Source organism: Diplotaxodon limnothrissa, linkage group LG7, assembly GCF_057381915.1.
Source record: "Diplotaxodon limnothrissa isolate DT_005_m linkage group LG7, D_limnothrissa_male_GT1.1, whole genome shotgun sequence".
In the NCBI taxonomy this organism is placed as follows: domain Eukaryota; kingdom Metazoa; phylum Chordata; class Actinopteri; order Cichliformes; family Cichlidae; genus Diplotaxodon; species Diplotaxodon limnothrissa.
The window spans coordinates 31,450,335-31,472,362 of record NC_140602.1 but is presented as its reverse complement, the minus strand read 5'-3'; the positions used below and the strand labels follow the sequence as shown (position 1 = coordinate 31,472,362).

The window sequence follows — 22,028 nt, the reverse complement described above, 5'->3', positions numbered from 1 at the left end:
AAGGATTTATTTTAAGTGTGCCGTATTTTCCAAACAATACGGCAATAACGACGGCCCGCTAGCATGCTGTACCAAAAATAGTGCTTTGTTGTGTATCTGACGGACGAAAGCTAAACCAGTTTCACACCACTGAAGTTGCAGCATTTTTACAAACCAATTCTGGTTCATCAGTTTCATTCAACGATCCACTTTCGCTCGTCTCATTCTGCGTCGTAGCCAAGTGCGCATGTAAACAAAGGCACTGCGCATGTGCGTTTTACCCATATTCTATCGCGATATTTCATTTTCTTATCATTGCCCAACATTACACCGGTATTACCGTGAACGGCATGATATAGCCCAGCCCTATTGATAATGATGGTTTTCACACATTTTTATATCCTGACTCATCTCCATCAGTTTAGCTGTTTTCATTGTCATGCTGTGCATTACTCTGCAAAACATCACAAGACCAGGGAAATTACAACTGACTCAAATCCTATGCTAGTGTTACATTTTTTTATTTGTTTCCTGGGTTCCCACACAACCTTCCACCTATCATCTTTACCACAGCAATGGGCCTGGAAGCCTGGAATGGGTGGACTTCAAAAATCACCAAAACGTGTATTAGTTAGTATTTTTTTTATTGAAAAAGATTCTATGTACCATAAATGTTTTATGGTACATAAAAATAACAACAGCTGGGGTCAAAAAAAATGATCTGACGGTTAAAATCTTTTCTATACTTGGGTTTATAAAAAGGGCAGTATGTTTGCCATATCCAATCTCTGTCTGTAACGTTATTATTTTATTTAATATTTAATTCCTTTCATTTGTTTTATATTTTTTTTGGCCTGTAATTGGCATGCAATTCTGGGTTTTATCCTTTCTATTGTTATCATATTGCTGATGTTTTGCTCACTTGCGTTGCTTTGACACACTTTTATTTTCATTGGTGAAAGTGAAACTCTCTGGAAGGGAAAGCTGCTATGAATTCCACTGGAACCCATGTTTGTCACAAACAGCAGCCGCCAATGTACGGAGCAAGTCCTAGCACGATCTAATAATAATTTATGGCAGGCTGGTGTGCACATCAGCTGCTGTGCTACTGAATTCACATGAGAAAGCCAGCGGGTGTTTAACAGTCTTACATGAGTTGGATGTGGTGTGCCGACAGCTGGCAAGCATCAGAGAGTTGGCAGAAAGGCAAGAGAGCAGGTAAGTCTTTCCTGTGACATGTTACAGGTAATTGGGTTCAGAGCTGGTAAGTACAGCTATAAATTTCTTCAAGCAACAGGTAGACAAGTTTCCAGATAAGCAAGTTTCCAGATGAACCTTCTCCTTCTGTGGAAGTTTGGAGCAGCTAGCTTGGAGACGTGAAAGCACACTGCGTTACCACAAAAGCGGCAGGTAACAGAGGAGGCCTAATTCTCACCATATAATGGTGCAGAGAACTGCTGTACTCTACACTTGATTACCAGATAGAGGGCAGCTGTTGGAAGGACTGTTTCAATGGAGAAATTCCAGGCAGGGGGTGGAGCAGGAGACAGAAGCCATCACTGCATCTCCGCCTGAGGCTCCAAAGCAAGGAAAAGGTTAAGAAACAAAAGAGAAGACTTCCAGCCACCTGCCTCGTAAATCAAATAATGCACTCCCTCTCTACTAGCTTTCCTCTTGGGTGTAGATTCACACTTCCTACAAGTTTATCCAGATCCAAGTTTTAGGCTTCACTGGAGTTTTTGAAATCGCTCTAGGTCTAATTAATCTCCTCGGACCAGTTTGCCTTGGGAGACTTTACCTGGGTTATACAGTTCATCAGTTTGGGGGGTTTGTGGTGGCTTATCAGTTATTTAGAGTTTACACTTGATTGTAATGGATGTTTGAAGGCTTCCAGTCTTGCTGTAATCAAGACTGAAACTTAGTTAATGGTTCTTTTAATTAATTGAATACAGCACTGTTTCAGTTACAGTTAAGTAAAGGTATAAAGGTTAGATTTCAGGAGGTCGAATGTAAAGTACCAGTTTATTGCCGGCACATCCAGCTGCCAGTAATTATTGTGCTTTAACTTCCAGAAGTTGCTCAAAAAAAATGGATCGCCCGTGATTTATCTCCCAAGAGATAGAGACCAGCTCTACCAGCTCTGCAGCTTTAATGAGCTCAACACATAAACCAGTTCTCCACGTGATGCGCTAAATACTTTTTATAATGTTAGAAAACCCAGTCTACCCAACAGACAAAGTCTCTCCAGCATGTCCTGGGTCGGGCCTGAGGACTCATACCAAGACACTTAGAAGGCACCTTGATCAAACCACCTTAAGTCTTGCGTTTTGATGTGGAAGAGGAACTGCTCTAGTCTTATCTCTGAAGCTGAGCCCATCCTGCCTTCAGGGGAGGCTCATGTCTAGCACACGTACCTCACCCTCATGCTTTCAGTCTGTACCCACAGCACAGATGTGGAATGTAGATCAACCAGTAAATCTAAAGCTTTGCTTCAACGCTCAGCTCTCCACCACAGCAGAACGGGTTCGGCAGATGCTGCATCAATCAGTCACTCTTCCACTCAATCCTTCCCCGGACTGTGAACAAGACCTGTGTCTCGTGCTGCTGTTCTGCAGCCTCGATGAGCCTCGATAAGGTTTCAAAATAAGAGCGGCAGATTGTCCGCAAGTAAAATCCTCTTAAACAGATTAAAGATACGTTCTAAACTTATTTGTAGAATACAGCTGTTAACATACCTGGGTGACTAACAGACATGGGCAGTAATGTGTAATCCGATTACTTTTTTCAAGTAATGAGTAAAGTAAGGGATTACTAAAGCAAAAAAGTAATTACATTACTGTTAGTTTCCCCTAAGCAGGCGCCGTTACTACGTTATTAAGTCGTGATTTTGTTTGTGAGAGTGTCTCATGACAATGACATACGAGTGTGCAACATCCATGGCAACAACAGATGTGTGTAGATCAACAACGGACAAATGGAGTGCTGGAGAGAGTGCAACCAGAATCAGAATCAGAATCAGAATAGGTTTATTGCCAGATGTTGAGGTTTACAACATTAGGAATTTGCAGTGTTTAAAGCGTGGAAGGTCAGACATTACTTTGAGTTTGATTCCATAAAAAGTGACAAAAAGATTAGTGTAGGGGGCGCTTTGAGTGTACTGGGTATCAGGCCCATTGTTATGGGTCATCTGGTCCCTGTAGTTAGAGCCTGGTTTGCACTGCCAGCAGTAAATCTGATTCGTTGAGGGTGGGCGTTGGACTCCAGCAGGCCTGTCCTGTCACTGTACTTTATTATGTATTTGTTTACAGAAAGTTAAAGCAAAAAAACCCAAAAAACAGGAAACTTAATGAAGCAGGACACCTGTCCATTTTTACACCCTGTGAAATAGTTATATGTCAGTTTCAGCATTATAAGAGCCAAGTAAGGTTGAATGATGAATAGATTTGCAACGTTCTATAAACATCAGTTGCAACTTTGCCAGATGATGTTCTACTAATCAATTATGTGCCAGTTATTAAACATTATTAAATATAATTTACTGCAATTTATTTTATTTTTTTTTACCAGTTATTAACAATGGTTATTACAGTTTGTCACCATTGTTAAAGACGTGCTGAAGCCGAACACTCAGACCATCAAACAGCATCAGGAGAGGCTGTGATCAGACAGGAAGCTTTTGTTTCTCAGTCAAAGTGAAGAACAGAGAGAGGAGCTCAAAAGGTCCAAGGAGCGCAGCGTCATGCATGTTGCTATGGACGCGTCCAATGGCATGGCAGGCTAATTTACAAAAGGAAGGTAACGCTGTGACGTGAGTGCTGAGGCACTGTTTTCCTTATAAAGCACCAGCTGATAAAAATGGTAATCTCAGATGGGTTTAAATTGCAGGATAAAGACTCTGTAATAACAGATCTTAATGTTGTTTCTAAAATGAAGGTTTTATTACTGATGAAGTGACTCTGTTTATTTGAAGCCAAATACAAGTATTTTTTTTATTTGTTTCTTTAGTTTCTTTGCAACACTGAGACTGCTCAGACTGACACCTCCTCACATGTAATCACATCATCAGGACCCACTGTGCTTCATTGGTCACTGAGCAGATATGAAGTTTTCCAGGAGTGAATTATAACCCAAACCACCATCTTCATAAAATAAAACCAAGTGGTTTTAGTGTCTATTTTCATTCATGAGTCACTTTATTAGATACACCTGTTCAGCTGAATGTTAATGCAGATGTATTATCAGTCAATCACATGGCAGCAACTCATCATATAAAAAATGGTGAAGATGAGCTGCTGACGTTCAAATTGAGCATCAGAATGGGGAAGAAATGTGATTTAAAGGTTTTTGGATATTGTTGGTCAGCTGGTCTGAGTATTTCAGAAACAGCTGAGATCTCTAGGGTTACAGAAAATGGTCAGAAAGAAAAATAGAAAGCCTTGTTGATGTTAGAGATCAGCTGAGAATGGCCACACAGCATGCAGAAGAGCTTCTCTGAAAGCAAAGTAGCACTGCAGATGGGCAGGAGAAGACCACCCAATGCACCATTTCGTTTAGCTAAAAACAGGAAACTAGGACTACAATTCCCATTATGCTTATCAAACTGGACAACTAAAGCCTGGAAGAACTTCTCAGTTTGTGCTGTGACATTTGGATAGTAGGGTCAAAATTTGGTGGAAACAACAACAAGAAAGGGCGGAGCCATCCTGCCTCTATCAAAAAAGCTGCTGCTGACCATGTCCACCAGTCAACCTTTCTACCTATCTTTTGGCAGTTGTTTCCAGCAGGATAAGGTAGTTTTTTCTACTCTCAACGGTCTTTCTTGCTACAAGTACCTCATTCACTCAGTCACACATTTATACAAGTGCTTTTTATGCCTAAACGCTGATGAACGCATCATTCACCATCAAAAACTATCAGTTACTATTTATTCCATAGGAGTCTTTTTGTTTCTCTGGCTTAGTACTGAGTGGCTCGGGTGTGTAGAGCTCACAGGGTCAAACATTTACTGTAAAACACATGACATGACCACGCAATTAAAATGTTTTTCTGTGGCATTCAGAGGAGCAGCATTATGGCATTATCCACAGCACAGCCCATGAAGCTTTTATCCCTTTGTGTTGGTTTCCATGGTTACTCTGTTAAAGACTCAACTGACAGTCAGCTGTCTTTTGTGTTAGTCGCTGGCCTCTCTGGCCTCCACTCACACTCTGATTTCTTTTCTCCTCTGCGTCCACAGTGGAGCAGTCACATTTTTTCCTCATCGGGCTGTTTTTCTCTATCTCAGATGGAGATGTCGACAGCCGGTCCAGGGATGTTGAGTCACCAGCAGCGCTCCATGAAGAGAAGGCGGTGGGGAGGTCTGAGGCAGCAGTGGAAACTTCTGGGCCTGTTTGAGATTGACCAACAGCATGAGTTCTACAGCCTGACCTGCATGATGAAGGAGGGATTGGCTGCAGCCATCCAGAACACCATCGATGACCCACCCGCAGTGAGTAGCTGTCAGGAAACAGTGCAGCCACTTACACATGGCGGCTTCACACAAAGCCACCTGCTTTGTAGTGAAGTGGAAGCAGTTAGCAAAATAAGCTGAAAGGTGTCACTACCACATATACTAACAGTTACCATGGAGTAGTTGTGGGTGTTTTGAGAGGAGCCCATTTAGGTCGTGGACACATGAATTTTACCTGTCATAAGTTTATGTTTTTGAAAGTAGAGATCATAAAAAAAGAGGGTTTGAGCTGACTGATAAATGGAAAATACTACATTCTCAAACAACTCCAGTAGTCCTTTTATCCTCTAAGTGGGACATTCAATTATAAACTCATTAGGAAAGTGATACTGAGGTCATAAATCAAGTGACTTCAATACAATCAGACTTTAAAAAAAAAAACTTGGGGTCTCTCCCCATTAAAAATAATACACTCTTACGTACTAAAACATTAGCTTTACTTTTGTATATGAAAGATGAACAATCAAGCCTTTATGGCTGTTGTCATGTTGGGCTTTAGGAGCCCAAAGTAACCAAAATTAGATGGTGTGTGGAGTGTAACCATATGGCTACATCACACAGACAAAGATACCTGTTAACTGGTGCTGAGTAAAATCCAAATAAAGATAAATTTTGCCTTATTATTTGTTGGATAAGACAAAGTGGTCCAGTTCTAGGATTTCAATTAAGTAAGGTGAAGCCTAGCAGCTACAGTCACCTTTGTCACATCCACCTCTCAGTCAAAGAGGCTGCACCTCTAAAATTGTAAACTTAATATAATCCTTAAGAACATTTGGACTGGTGGGTTGTTGTACAGTTCTTATAAGGGAAAAAATGAGCTACAGGGACCAAAATCGTTCTTTATAACAGGTTGTAAGATCTTTATTTCTGCTCTAAAGCTGCAAAGGTTCATATTTTAACAGTTTTTCTTTTTGAAGCCTCTAGTGGACATCAGAGGAACTGCAGTTTGTGGTACATCCATATTAGCTCAGATTTCTGCTTGGTTTTGTGTTAGTAGCAGTAGTAGCAGAGTCAGTGAATCCTTGGCAGTATATTACTTTTGTTTACCTTCCATAAATTAAAAAATAAAAGCAGATTACCAAACTGAAAATTCTCTTGTTATATTGCATTAATGAGGCCTGATTATCCTTGTTGTCTTGTCTTGTCTGCTTAGTTTCATGTGAATGAGCCATAACCTACCCTCCAACCACCAAAAAAAACCTTATTATCCATTTATAATATGCAGTTCTTCCAAAGAAAATGTGCTGCTTGTGTAAATGTATTGTATTACAAGTTGGTATTACATTAAAGTACCACTGAGCTGTGACACTGGACTGTTGACACAATCTTCAGAGTGCCAACAAAAAGTCATGAGAGAGTGAATGAAAGCTGTTGCATAATATTTCTACATCACATTATTCTACAAAATAATGTGTCACATGGCGTAATCAGACTACAAAGGTCGTCTGTAATGGCATCTACAGCGACACCACAGCTGTGAAGGCATTGATTATTGGATTACTGCACAGAACCTGTGAGCTGCAAAAATCACAGCTTCACGCTCATTCCAAAGTGAGAAATGAGGGCTGAGGAATTTCACTGTGCAGATTCACACAAAGAACTAGTTCAGTTGTTGTTAATGTAGGGACACCAGAGCTACAGTGACTGAACAGCTTGTCTAAACCGAGAGACAGATGAAACCACTCACGAAAATATAAAATATAATATGATGAATGCTTACATATCTGAGAAATATAAATGAATATTTTGTTGAAGTTTAGCTGGTTAACACGGGCTAAAAACGGTTCGACTTTGAATATAAAAGGTCATTTTTGTAATTACCCTCTGCAAACCTGTACTATAACTTCTACCACAGGAGGGCAGTATTGTAAAACCGAGATCTGAAATCTAAGAAAATGTAATATTGTTGAGACTGAGGTGATGAAATGTTACCTGAAAGCAAGAGGTTTAATGGTTTGACTGTCCTGCTTAGTAAATGTGTTCTTTTGGTTTTCCAGCTTATCAAAGAATTGCTCAATAATGCACAGAAAGTTCAAGAAAATCTAAAACTTGTTTCCACTCTGAGGTTGAGTGAGAGAAGCTGACACTTACACTGACACTTAGATAGTGTCTGACCAATTCTGGGAAAAGGCAGATTTTGGAAACAAGCAAAAGGTTAAATACAAGGGAGGTTTAAATAAGTAGAGGAAAGAGGATCTAACTGATTCTAAATAAGCAGAAAGAAAGACAGGGAGTGTGGATGATGAAATCCTCTTTTCTCTGATTCTTAGAATGACCAAAGTTTTAAAAATGAATCATGTTTTAATCAGTTTGACTCGAAATGAATGAGTCAGACCGTAAAGTTGTAAGAAAGTGTTTACAGAGGTCAGGGCTGATGGTTCCTTGGACTTTTATAGGACAGGAAGTCGTTTTTTTTTTTGTGCCTGGTGGCCTTTAAAAAGAATGCAAGCTTAAAGCATTTCTGCATTTCCTTTACTTTTCAGACCTAGAAGCTAGGTCCATCCTTTATATTGTTTATGATTCCAGTGAGTATTTCCTCACTGGCACACTCAAACTGAGACTGGCAGAGTGGATGCTGTCATGAGTCACTGGGCCTTCTTACTGTATGAAGTCATGTTGCTTGTTTCTTTGCATTTTGTTGATCAATTTAGTCATTTTCCAATGGCTACCTTTTATTAAATGCACTGGAAGGTCAGTTTCCTAAATAATAATTCAACAGAGTTCGTTTTTCATGTGCTGCAGTTTGAGGCCACAGAGAAACGCTTACAAATTATAAAGTAATATTTTCCTATGTTCCTGCTCCCTCACTCAACAATCCTTTTTTTCTTTTTTTCATTCCCTTCATGTTGAAGTCAAAGTCATGGTTGCAATACTATCATCAGCATATGGCTGATTAGATTATATCACTTTTGAAAAAAAAAAAAAACTTCAGACATTACTTAAAAAGTAAAAACTCGATTAAAATTTTTATGTAATTAATAAGAGGCGTTGTAAATAAGTAATCTCTAAAATCTAATTAAATTAAAATCAAAAATATTTTTTTTTAATTTAAAAGGGTTTTAGTATGCGACAGAATAAATAATAGTCATGGACATGAATATAGTAAACTCAAGCTCTTTTAATTTCTGGGGAGAAACTAAATAAAAAGCATTTAAACTGCATTTCAATTCAAAACAGAGAAACAAAAATAATATCCCTGGCCAAAATTGGGCAGACTTAAAAATAAAGTCCTATTTTAAGTACCTTAACCTCCTAGGACCTGGCGTCCACATATGTGGACATCGCATTTTGGGTTATTTAGACCAAAATACTCAATTTGGGCCTGATATCCACTTACGAGGACACTATGCTGGTACTGTTTTATCAAAATTTTAAATGAATATCCTCATATGTGGCTCTTATTTTTCTTTAAAAAAAAAAAAAAGCCAAAAAAAAAAATCTGGTAATTCTTTTTTTTTTTACATTCATCAAGCCCCAATCAGCCCAAATATCAAAAAGAAATTAAAAATGCATGCCGTGGAAGAGTTCGGGTCTTAGGAGGTTAAGTACATTTTCAAAATGGCATTGTCTTTAAATAATAATAATAAAAATGTCATCATAAAGTGCAGTTTTTCTTCTTTAAAAGACTAAGGCAGAAACATAAACGTTTATTTGACCAGGTTCACCTTTAAACTCTGAGTACCCTTAGCCAAAAAGTATTTTGTACATTAGGCTAAAACAATGTGATCATCGAACGTTTTAGTGCAAAAAATAACAAACCCATTGGACTCACAATACCTGCATGCTTATTTATTGGCCGTCTCTTTCAGCCAGTTACTTAGACAAACTAGCCTGTTCGCATAGATAGAAGTGGCAGGACTCATCAAATACTTGCAGGCCAGGACAGACAGTTGCTGGTGGGTCCCTGCTCGACCCTGTTACGCAGGGCTTCATCATCTGAATCAGGGTCCGAGGACAATGAAGAGAATCAGAATCAGAATACTTTATTGATCCCTGGGGGAAATTATTTAAGAGAAGAGGCTCTTTGTCTTTGCTGGCTCCTTTGTGGTGGCATCTTTACACTGTTCCTGCAGCAGGGCCTCAAGGCTGGTCCAAACCTCTTCTCACTCTCCCCTTGCAAGACACAAATCCTTAAAGTGTGTATCAAGCACAGTAGCTATCTTGAACAACTGATGGTTGAGTGTAGCTACACGTTGGGATAGGTCCTTTGTGAAGGCAGTCTTAAATTTCACCATGTAGTTTGAGTCATCATCAGAGACCTCCATGGTGTGATGCAGGAGGCAGAAAGCAGGAAAAACCACTGAACATGAGACATATGTTTCACCTCCACGAAGCTCAGTCACAAACCTGTAGTAGACTGTTCAAGAAAGTAATTATTAACCTACACAATAACTAAACTATAAAGCTTTTTGAAGAAACAGTAACAATAAGTTAAAAAATAGTTTTATTTACCTGCATGGCTCAAGGACAGTTGCCAGCTTTGGAGTTTTACCAGCTCTGATGGAGTTAAAATGACTAGCTTGTGCTTCTGTTTGTCTAGCACAGCAAAAACAGCCTCTTGATTCTTTAGTAGATGTGAAACCATATCCAGCGTTGAATTCCACTGTGTGGAAACATCCTGTATGAGTGGCTTTTTCTGTTGCCCCAGGCTTGTTTGCTCATGTGTAGTTCCTCCATACTAGCAGGGCTGTCGTTTTAAAATGGCGCCGGTGAGGTCGGCTGCCGTGCTGGATGCTCTGCCCCAACTTCTCCACTTTTTGCAGTTTTTCGCCACTTTTTGCTATATCTGCGATAATCTTGCATGGGCATCATGCAAAACACACAAATCCGCTACAGTAGAGACACTTTGGTTTCTATTGGTCTGCAATACACGAACATTTCACCATGTTTAACTCCGGACCCAACCTGGCCAAAGGAGATCCTGAGAGAGAACAAAGGACGCGACCCTAAGCGACGGCCTCGAGGTAAAAGAGCCGGCATCAGGAACAGGCTATGGGCTCGCGCACACCGCGCACCCATGCCCAGTATCCTGCTAGCCAATGTTCAATCCATCGAGAACAAGCTTGATGACCTCAGAGCCAGAATCAAGTTCCAGAGAGACATTCGGGACTGCAATCTCCTCTGCTTCACCGAGACTTGGCTGAACCCAGCGATACCAGACCACGCCGTGCAGCCGACGGGGTTCTTTTCGGTTTACCGCATGGACAGGACAATGGAGTCGGGGAAGAAAAGAGGTGGTGGAGTGTGTTTGATGGTGAACAACAGATTGTCACGGCGGGGTGCGCCGATGTGTGCGGAAACAGGACCCAAAAGCAGATGATGACGAGGAATAGTAATGATTAACAGAAAAGTGAACCTTTATTGCGATGACGGCAGGAAATGAACCAAGAGACCAAAGCAAACAGGCAAAACACTAAACTGGCAAAACACTAAGAAACAAAACACTGAACTGGCAAAACACTAAGAAACAAAACACTAAAGGTACTAAGACCAAAAACTATAACTATGACCGAGGTGGAAAATAAACAGGCTAAGACTATGACTATGACTGTAACTCTGGTGAGAATAAACAGACGAACTGACAATGGCATGAAGAAAACAAAAGGCTTAAATACAGACATGAGGTGATCAGGGGAAGTGGCGACACATGGGGGAAAACAGCTGACAGACATAAACCTAATGACAGGACCAGGAGAGGAAAGCTAAATACAATGAACAAAGAACACATGACATTGTCAGAATAAAACAGGAAATGACAACACAACTTAACAGACCTAATACGTGATGAAATAAATAGAAAACCCCAAAACATAGAAAACCCAGGAACAATAACTGCCTAAACTAAAGGCAAATAGGAAATAACACAAACTAATAACATATCAAAAAATACAAAGAAAACTCAGAGTGCTGGGTCGGAGACCCAGCCTGTGACACAGATGGTGCGACAGCACAAACATCTCCCCACTCACACGCTCTTGCTCGCCCAATCTGGAGCTTTTGATCGTTAAGTGTCGCCCTTTCTATCTCCCTCGGGAATTCACTGCGGTCATTGCCTGCACTGCTTACATTCCGCCTCACGCGGACTCGAACACTGCCTTATGTGAGCTACATGAGGCTCTCACACATCAACAAACACTTCACCAAGATGCCACACTCATTGTTATGGGAGATTTTAACAGAGTGAATCTCAAACGGACATTTCACAACCTTCACCAGCACATCAACTGCCCCACCCGGGGCACGAGGACATTAGACCACTGCTACACCCCGTTCAAGAACTGTTACAAGGCTCAGCCCCTGCCGGCATTTGGAAAATCGGACCATGCCGCCATCTTCCTCATGCCTGCTTACAAACAAAGGCTAAAGCAGCAACCACCAATCAGGAGGGAGGTCGCTCGCTGGACGGACCAATCGGTGGCCGCGCTGCAGGACGCACTGGATGATGCACTGGATGACGCAGACTGGGACATGTTTCGGCGCAGCTCTGATGACATCAACATGTTTACGGAAGCGGCTGTGGGATTTATCGGGAAACTAGCGGATGACACAGCAGAAAGAATTATCATCCGAACGTTTCCCAACCAGAAGCCGTGGGTGGATAAAAACATCCGCGACGCTCTGAGATCACGCACCGCTGCCTACAATGAAGGGCTTGTCTCCGGTAATATGGACCTATACAAGGCTGTGTCCTACAACGTGCGCAGCGCGGTCCGAAAGGCAAAGCGGAGCTACGGGGAAAAACTAGAGTCACAGCTACGACAGTGCGACTCTAGGAGCCTGTGGAAAGTACTGCGGACTATAACGGACTATAAACGATCAGCTTCTTCAATGATGAATGCAGATGCTTCACTGGCTGATGAGCTGAACACGTTTTATGTTCGCTTCGACGCCGCAGCAATTAAAACAACAAACGGCTGCGCGCGCTCGGAGTGCACCAGTGAAGAAAATGCATTCGTCATCACAGAGCATGCCGTGAGGAACACCTTCAGGAGGGTGAACACCAGGAAGGCAGCAGGACCAGATGCAATCCCTGGCCGGGTCCTTAGAGCCTGCGCTGATCAACTAGCACCGGTGTTCACGGAGATCTTCAACCTCTCCCTGGCCCAAGCTGTGGTTCCCACGTGCTTCAAACAGTCCATTATTGTCCCTGTTCCAAAGAAACAACAGCCCGCTTGCCACAATGACTACCGTCCAGTAGCACTGACTTCAATTGTGATGAAGTGTTTTGAAAGACTGATGAGAGATCACATCACTTCTTCACTTCCTGCCACCATCGACTCACTTCAGTTTGCTTACCGGACTAATCGTTCCACAGACGATGCCATATCTCACCTGCTCCACACATCCCTGAGTCACCTGGACACTGGCAGAGGGAATTATGTTAGGATGCTGTTCGTGGACTACAGTTCAGCATTCAACACAATAATTCCCTCTAAGCTTTTCACCAAGTTGACGGATCTAGGACTCAGCTCATCACTGTGTCAGTGGATCCTCAACTTCCTCACAGACAGACCCCAATCAGTGAGGGTGGGAAAACAAGTCTCCCCCTCCATCTCACTCAGCACTGGAGTGCCTCAGGGCAGTGTTTTAAGCCCCCTGCTGTACTCACTGTACACTTATGACTGTGTAGCCACATCCGACACCACCTCCATTGTCAAGTTTGCTGACGACACTGCTGTTGTGGGCCTGATCTCCGACAACATCGAGACGGCCTACCTGGAGGAGATTAGGAACCTGGAGACCTGGTGCCAGGAGAATAACCTCCTCCTAAACATCAGCAAGACTAAGGAGCTGATCGTGGACTTCACTACAAAGCAGGCGAGGAATTACAAACCCCTCATCATCAGTGGCACGCCAGTGGAGAGAGTGGACAGTTTCCGATACCTGGGTGTCCACATCACTCAGGACCTGTCATGGTCCTGTCACATCAACACCCTGGTTAAGAAAGCCCGTCAGCATCTCTTCTTCCTCAGAAGACTTAGAGACTTCCATCTGCCACTGAAGGCGCTCAAGAACTTCTACTCCTGCACCATCGAGAGCGTCCTGACGGCAAACATCTGCACCTGGTTTGGGAACAGCACCAAGCAGGACAGACGAGATCTGCAAAGGGTGGTGCGCTCGGCAGAACGCATCATTCAATCAGAGCTCCCTGACCTGCTGTCCATCTACACCAAGCGGTGCAAGTCCAAAGCTAGGAAGATTATGATGGACCTCTCCCATCCCAACAATGGACTCTTCTCACTGTTGAGGTCTGGGAAGCGCTTCCGCTCCCTTAAGGCCAAAACAGAGAGAATGAGGAGGAGCTTCTTCCCCCAGGCTATTCGGGGCCTGAACCAGGTGTAGGACTGGACTCTCCCAAACACGTCACTATAAGACTGGACTCTCACACACGTCACCACACGCACCACCACACATTTCCTATAATCCTATAATTCCTATAATTTATAATCCTTATCTTTATAATCTCTTCTGCTATTTGCACATTCTTTACTGTAAATTCCTAAGTTAATTTGTAAATTTTTGTAGTAAACTGTAAATTGTAAATATTGTAAAACTTTTCTTCTGTCATTTAATGGTCGGGCGTTGTACAGCTAGAAGCATTTCACCCCATGTCATACTGTGTATGGTTGTGTGTGTGTGACAAATAAAATTTGAATTTGAATTTGAATTTGAATTTGAAAAGGCATCTAAAACAGAAATAAAGAATTTTACTGGAAATAGTCTTTCGGCACAGCATTTCGAAAGTTGGATCACCTGATGCTAACTGTAGCACATTTTCTCACCCCCTATCTTCTACCACTGATAGTGGTCTACAGTCCAGAGCAATTAATTTTGCAAGAGAATCTGTAAGTTTGTCCGATGTTGACTTACTAATTTTGGTCCTGAAGCCAGTCATTTCATCAAGTTTGGGCTACCGACACCTTTTGTTACTACAAATTTGTTTAGGACAAATTAGCTGTTAGCTACCACTAACAGCTTTCACAATTTCTGTGCTCGCTGCATCATGTTTTGCATTTAGATGCTGCCATAAGGTTGAAGTGCTTCGGTGGTATGCAAACTCCTTTTTGCACAATTTGCACAAAACCTCGCTTTTATCAAATCTTCCATCGGGTAGTCTTTTGAAATGAAATTTGCCTCTGATCAGTCCTAGCAACGCACTTTCTTCTGATTCTTTGTAGGTCTGATTTGTGCAACAGTGTAACTGGTATAGCAGGAGATCATACAATGACAAACTTTCCCTTTTGCTTGGAATGCAAAGTGTGATTAGATGCATTATTATTTTTAACGTGCTATTTTTTTTTCAATTAATTAATCGCAAACAAAGCATTAAATTCCCACCCCCATTAAAAAGCCTTTCCTTGACCCACCTGTCTTAGGTAATTATGGACCAATCTTAAAATTTGTAATTGTAGTTGTAAAACAGCAGGCTGGTCATCTGCAGAGGAATGGCTGTTCTAGACAAATGTATTAAAATTACAAAAATAAAAGAATCAATAAAATAAGTAAATTTGTCTAATGTACATAGTCATACCAAAGACAAAAACAAGTTCCCAGTGATGATTTCACAAAAACATTTGTACGTCTTTTGAAGTCAATTGAAATCAACTGAATGAGCTTCAAATCCTTCTTTAATGTCTTCTTTGCAAGCTCAGTACGAACTGATGGAACGGTGAATGTCCTGAGACCGCAGTCTATGAATAAAATGTTTGTGTAACATGTACTCTGATGAATAAGAGGGCATTGAAGTTATTTTACTCAGCCCTGAAAATCTTATCTTAATGACCTTACTGTATCACCCCATTAGAGCACTTTGCTCCCTGACTGCAGGCTTACTTGTGCAATATGAATACATTTAATTGAATTGAACTGAGTTTACAGGTTGCAGAGCAACCATGTTACAGATGTGTTTAGTTAGTCTTCATCTGTTATTGTGTTTTATTTTTAGCTCACTTTCAGTATTTCAAGTCATTTCATGGAAACAGTAGACACAGAAACATAAAATCTCTGAAATTATAGAAATTTCCATCTACAGTCAACAATTCTTTAGCAGTTCCTGTAAGTTCCGGTCTTTGTGGGTCATAGTTTCTGTTAGCTGTCCTCTTACAGGGAGTGCAGAATTATTAGGCAAGTTGTATTTTTGAGGAATAATTTTATTATTGAACAACAACCATGTTCTCAATGAACCCAAAAAACTCATTAATATCAAAGCTGAATGTTTGTGGAAGTAGTTTTTAGTTTGTTTTTAGTTTTAGCTATTTTAGGGGGATATCTGTGTGTGCAGGTGACTATTACTGTGCATAATTATTAGGCAACTTAACAAAAAACAAATATATACCCCTTTCAATTATTGATTTTTACCAGTGAAACCAATATAACATCTCCACATTCACAATTATACATTTCTGACATTCAAAAACAAAACAAAAACAAATCAGCGACCAATATAGCCACCTTTCTTTGCAAGGACACTCAAAAGCCTGCCATCCATGGATTCTGTCAGTGTTTTGATCTGTTCACCATCAACATTGCGTGCAGCAGCAACCACAGCCTCCCAGACACTGTTCAGAGAGGTGTACTGTTTTCCCTCCTTGTAAATCTCACATTTGATGATGGACCACAGGTTCTCAATGGGGTTCAGATCAGGTGAACAAGGTGGCCATGTCATTAGTTTTTCTTCTTTTATACCCTTTCTTGCCAGCCACGCTGTGGAGTACTTGGACGCGTGTGATGGAGCATTGTCCTGCATGAAAATCATGTTTTTCTTGAAGGATGCAGACTTCTTCCTGTACCACTGCTTGAAGAAGGTGTCTTCCAGAAACTGGCAGTAGGACTGGGAGTTGAGCTTGACTCCACCCTCAACCCGAAAAGGCCCCACAAGCTCATCTTTGATGATACCAGCCCAAACCAGTACTCCACCTCCACCTTCCTGGCGTCTAAGTCGGACTGGAGCTCTCTGCCCTTTACCAATCCAGCCACGGGCCCATCCATCTGGCCCATCAAGACTCACTCTCATTTCATCAGTCCATAAAACCTTAGAAAAACCAGTCTTGAGATATTTCTTGGCCCAGTCTTGACGTTTCAGCTTGTGTGTCTTGTTCAGTGGTGGTCGTCTTTCAGCCTTTCTTACCTTGGCCATGTCTCTGAGTATTGCACACCTTGTGCTTTTGGGCACTCCAGTGATGTTGCAGCTCTGAAATATGGCCAAACTGGTGGCAAGTGGCATCTTGGCAGCTGCACGCTTGACTTTTCTCAGTTCATGGGCAGATATTTTGCCCCTTGGTTTTTCCACACGCTTCTTGCGACCCTGTTGACTATTTTGAATGAAACGCTTGATTGTTCGATGATCACGCTTCAGAAGCTTTGCAATTTTGAGACTGCTGCATCCCTCTGCAAGATATCTCACTATTTTTGACTTTTCTGAGCCTGTCAAGTCCTTCTTTTGACCCATTTTGCCAAAGGAAAGGACGTTGCCTAATAATTATGCACACCTGATATAGGGTGTTGATGTCATTAGACCACACCCCTTCTCATTACAGAGATGCACATCACCTAATATGCTTAATTGGTAGTAGGCTTTCGAGCCTATACAGCTTGGAGTAAGACAACATGCATGAAGAGGATGATGTGGACAAAATACTCATTTGCCTAATAATTCTGCACTCCCTGTACACTGTGTTCGTGTTTTCCTCCGAAACAATAAGTTCCGTTGGAGCAGCCTTTCAACGCCTCTCTCTGTCTCTCGCTAGCAAAGTTGACCCAGACAACAAAGTAAAGCTAGTTTTCGGCTACGAGCCCGACACGGAACCCGACTACGGTGTACATTTTAGGACATCCAATTGAATTTAGGATTCATTTTAAACTCCTTTTACTGGTTTTTAAACCCTTAAATGGTCTGGCATCTGCATATTTGTCTGATTTGCTGAAGCCCTATGTCCCCACTCGTTCGCTCCGGTCAACCGAGCAGCTGTTCCTCCCAGTCCCCAAATCATGGCTGACACTGAGAGGAGACTAAGCGTTCTCTATTGTGGCTCCAAAGCTTTGGAATAATCTTCCTCTTCACAAATGGCAATCAACATCAGTGCTGGTTTTTAAATCCAGATTAAAAACGCATTTTTATTCGCTGGCCTTTGACTCAGTGGTTAACTCACTTGTATTAGCCAGAGGTCCCTTTACTACAGTTCGGAGAATTGCTATATTTAAAGTGTAGGAGTGGGAACTACTGAGTGTATTTCTCCAATCCAATCTTTTGAAGCTATTTTATACAATAAAATAAAAGCTACTCCAAAAAGTCTTACACACAAGCCTAAATGCTTTGATAAATATGTCTAAATGGTCAGAAAAATGTATGAGATCATGCAACCTAAATACCTACAATTCTTTCTATGACTATGGTGGTGGTTAAAGGATTTAAAAACATACAGGAAAGCCTTAAAATCAATCCTAAATGGGTTGAGCTCAAATAAAAGCAGGTATAACACTCTCAAAATTATTAAAATATAAGGTTTGACCTTAGAAATAAGCTTTAGTTGGTAAAAAAAAACAAAACAAAACATGATTTTACAACAGAAAGAATCTGTTAAATTCAAGAATGGAAAATGTGAACATAAATATCAGAATATTTACGTGATGATATTCATGTAAATGTAATAACTTTCATCACTGGATACCCTGCACTCATACTGAATTTCAGTATGTTTTTTAAAGCAGCAGGGCAGGCTGGTCAGACTGACGGTTTATGGAAAGAAGGACTGTGACTGTGAGAGTAACTAGGATATTAAAAAAGGAATAAATGGAAAATGTGAAATGAGAAGAGTAAAACTTAAGTTCTATTTTATGTCTGAGTTGGCGTCCAGAGTCCTGTTCCTCATAGTTTTGAATTTCCAGTGAATATATTTGAGTTTGGACTTCTGTGAAGGTTTTATTATGACTCTGAATGTTTAAAGTTTTGAACTTCTGGTTTCTGGGTTCCTATGTTGATTGATGTTGATTATGAGCGCTTTATTTCTAGTGAAATTTTTGAGACTTTGATTCCTATTTTTACTTTATGATTAGTCTAGAGGTGAGTTTTATTTTTGTTTCCTGTCTTTGTTTCTATTACACTGTAAAAAAAAAAATCTTAAAAAAACAGTAATATTCCGGCAGCTGGGGTGCCAAAATAACACTGTAAAATAACATAAAATAACTTTCTCATGAAAATACGGTTATTTTCAGTAATGACAATGCAGTTTGTTGCCCTAATTTTACATGGGATTTTGCCTTTTTCAAGTTCTATTAAACATTAAATTAGGGACATTTTAATGTGATTAAACAATGAAATTACCTATAAACAAGGTCAATGAATGCGGCAATATGAATAATAATACTTAAATGTACAGAAATATGCAGTTAACAGTTGGTTTAAATGATAATGGATTTCATTTATATAGCGCTTTTTGAGACCCTCAAAGCACTTTACAATTCATTCACTCTCACATTGGTGGAGGCAGCTACAGTTGTAGCCACAGCTGCCCTGGGGCAGACTGACAGAAGCAAGGCTGTCATATCGCGCCATCGGCCCCTCTGGCCATCACCAGTAGCTGGTGTCTTGCCCAAGGACACAACGACCGAGACTGTCCGAGCTGGGGCTCGAACCGGCAACCTTCTGATTACAAGACGAACTGCCAACTCTTGAGCCACAATCGCCCTAAATAACATTACGCGATGTAAAAAAAGTTTATTAGAATCATTTTATATATTTTTCCATAGTATTACATTTGAATTTAACAGTTCAATCTGTCAAATAACAGACCAACATTTGTGAAATTATGATACATTTGTGAATGTATTTTAACAATCTAAATATGCATATGTACAGACAAATATATTTAAAAAACAAGAAAATTATGTTTTATTACATTTACAGTGATTTTATGTTATTTTACATTTGAAATCTAAAATCACAGTCTATTTATGTGAATTTAAGGATATTCTAGAAAAACTGTACAAAACTGTAAAATACAGCGTAAAATACTTTTATTTTACTTTTTTTTTACAGCGTAGATGGATTCTTTGTTTCTTCAATGTATCCTGGTGTGTCAACATCTCTTCCTCCCTCTGTCTCATCTTTCTGTGAAAGTGCTAACTCTTACTTTCACCACTTCAAATTCAAGCTTGATTTAGACTTCTGCAAGAAATCTACATCCTAACTTATGACATAAACTGAACCCCTCTTAACCCTTCATGCCTTTCAGTCATTGTAAGCTATGTTGACCCGAGGTGTAATTATATTTCTCGGGAGCTCCTGTTACATGGAAGCCTATGTTGTGGGGTTAAAAGCCGTTCCTTGCTACATCTTAAGTTATGACGAACTGGAGGCCACTGCCTGATGAAGCCCACAGACCACATTGTCCATGAAAAGCAGAGATGAGATTCTGTAGCCACCAAAGTAGAACCCTTCCTCCACTTGGCTCTGCTTGTAAATTATGTCCATAAAAATTATTGACAGTCATTGACAAAGGACAGCCCTGGTGGTGTCCACCACCCACTGGGAGCAAGTCCAATTTATTACCGGCAATGTGACCAAGCCCTAGCTACAGTTTTACACTGTTGAAAGGGCCAGACACCCATTACTGCTAAAGCACCTTCCACAGGATACCCCGAGGGACACGATCAAGTCCAAAAAAACACATACAGACTAGCTGGACAAACCCCCAAGCATACTTGAACATTCTCAAGAGGATGAAGAGTGGGTCCAGTGTTCCTCAACCAGGACCAAAACCACATTATTTCTTCTGCATCCAAGCTTTGACCAATACACAAACTCTACTTTCCAGTAGCCTGGAACAGACTTTCCCTGAGCAGACCCTTGTGTCCCCCTTTTTAACGATGGGCTAATCCAGAGGTGCAGCCCCAGATCGCTGAGCAATGCTGCAGAGGAATGGCAACCAAGTCAGCCCTATAACATCCAGGGGTTTAAGAAGTTCAGGGCAAATCTTGATTGCATTTTTTCTGGTAGTGTTAGTGTTTCTGCTTTATTTCATGAGACATTTTTTGAGCCTTTCGTTTCTGTTTTTACTTTATGATTACCCACCCCTGTTGCACCCCTTATCCACCCCTGTTGCTTGTCACGTGCTTCATGATGTTGTGATGTGGACATTTACGTGCTCTTTGTGCAGAGGAGGTGTTTTGTTTTCTGTTCTGACTAGAGGTCTCTTTTTTTCCCCTCCTCATCTTGCCCATTTTCGGATTTCTGTTTGTCGTTTTGTGCTTTGTCACCTAAAAAAAAACACGGTCCATTGTTTGTTCTACATTCTGCTCCCCAAATTTTCAGAAATAAGTGAGATCAGGGAAGTGAAGAGTCTGCTGCTAATGTGTTACCCAAGTACACTTTTATATACTGATCGACAAGACTGAGAACACATTTTGACTGGCTCAGGTTAGAGTAATGGTTGAAGTTGGGTGCATGACCAACAGTGTTGGGACTAACGCGTTATTAAGTAACGCGTTACAGTAACTACGTTATTTTTGTGGTAACGAGCACGGTAACTAGTTATTATGCCAAAATCAGGAACGCGTTAGTCGTTACTGGGATTTAGATAGGGTCGTTACTCGTTACTTCGTGTGGTGGCTATCGCGGAGCTTCCACAGATTCAGTAACATTAGCAAGTGGTGGAGGCCAGCAGGTGGATGAAGGAAAAGGGACGCAGAAGGAAAAGAGACCCGAGGCGGCCGCCGGTCCAAGTGTGAACTGAACTTCAGGTAAGAAGTTATGACCTGCAGTCTCTCTGGGTCAGATATGAACCAAGTTTAGGTGGAGTTTATTTTCGTTATTCTGACTTTTTCCCTACTGCGTGCTAGCTAGCATGACGGAGTTTCTATACAGCTGGGTGGGTGCTATGAAGTTAATGATGTTGAACTTTATTTTGTTCATAAGTTATTAGAGTTGCCAACCGTCCCGTCTGGTATTCAGAGAAAATATTACGCGTTTCTTATTGAGGTGAAAAGGAACAGTTTGTCCCGTAATTCAGCTACAATGAAAAAGGCACAAAGCTGGAGTTATTCTGTGTCTTTGCTGCACAGCTGCCTCTTCTTCTTTCATTCTCTCCCCTCCCTCTCCCGTTTCTACTTCAATCATGAAAACTGATCAGTGATCAGCTGATCGGCTCTCTTGTTTGTTTATCGCCCACTTTGCGCCACAAAGAGGAAACCAGCGGATGTCGCGCTAAACAACAGCAGCACGTTTAAGCTTGATCAGCTGTTAGAATTTATTTAATATTAATTTCTAGTATCAGCTGATGTTTGCTGGAGCCACAGCTGCAAAAAAGCTGCTGGTCATGATATGGTTTGGTTATCTGGTGAGAGGGAAACATGAAGATGAAACCAGGAGATGTCCTTACTGAATCATCAGAGCTGTGATGGAGAAACAGGTTTACCTTTTAGGTGACATGAATGAGTTGAAGGGAAGTTATGAACTGTTTCTGAGAGACAAATAACCCCAGGATCCTTTTTTAGGTAGCTGACAGCTGGTAACTGTGCAGCAAAATCTCCAGTGTTAAATTAA

General features: G+C 41.0%; 1 protein-coding gene across 1 annotated transcript in view; it reads left to right on the top strand.

Moving 5' to 3' along the window:
* Nucleotides 1–5,050: 5,050 nt before the first annotated feature.
* pip5kl1 (phosphatidylinositol-4-phosphate 5-kinase-like 1) overlaps nt 5,051–22,028 on the top strand; it is a 54,621-nt gene continuing 37,643 nt past the window's right edge. Inside the window, exon 1 of the mRNA XM_085359601.1 lies at nt 5,051–5,467. Coding sequence (XP_085215727.1) covers nt 5,051–5,467 — 417 coding nt within the window. The remainder of the gene's footprint in view (nt 5,468–22,028) is intronic.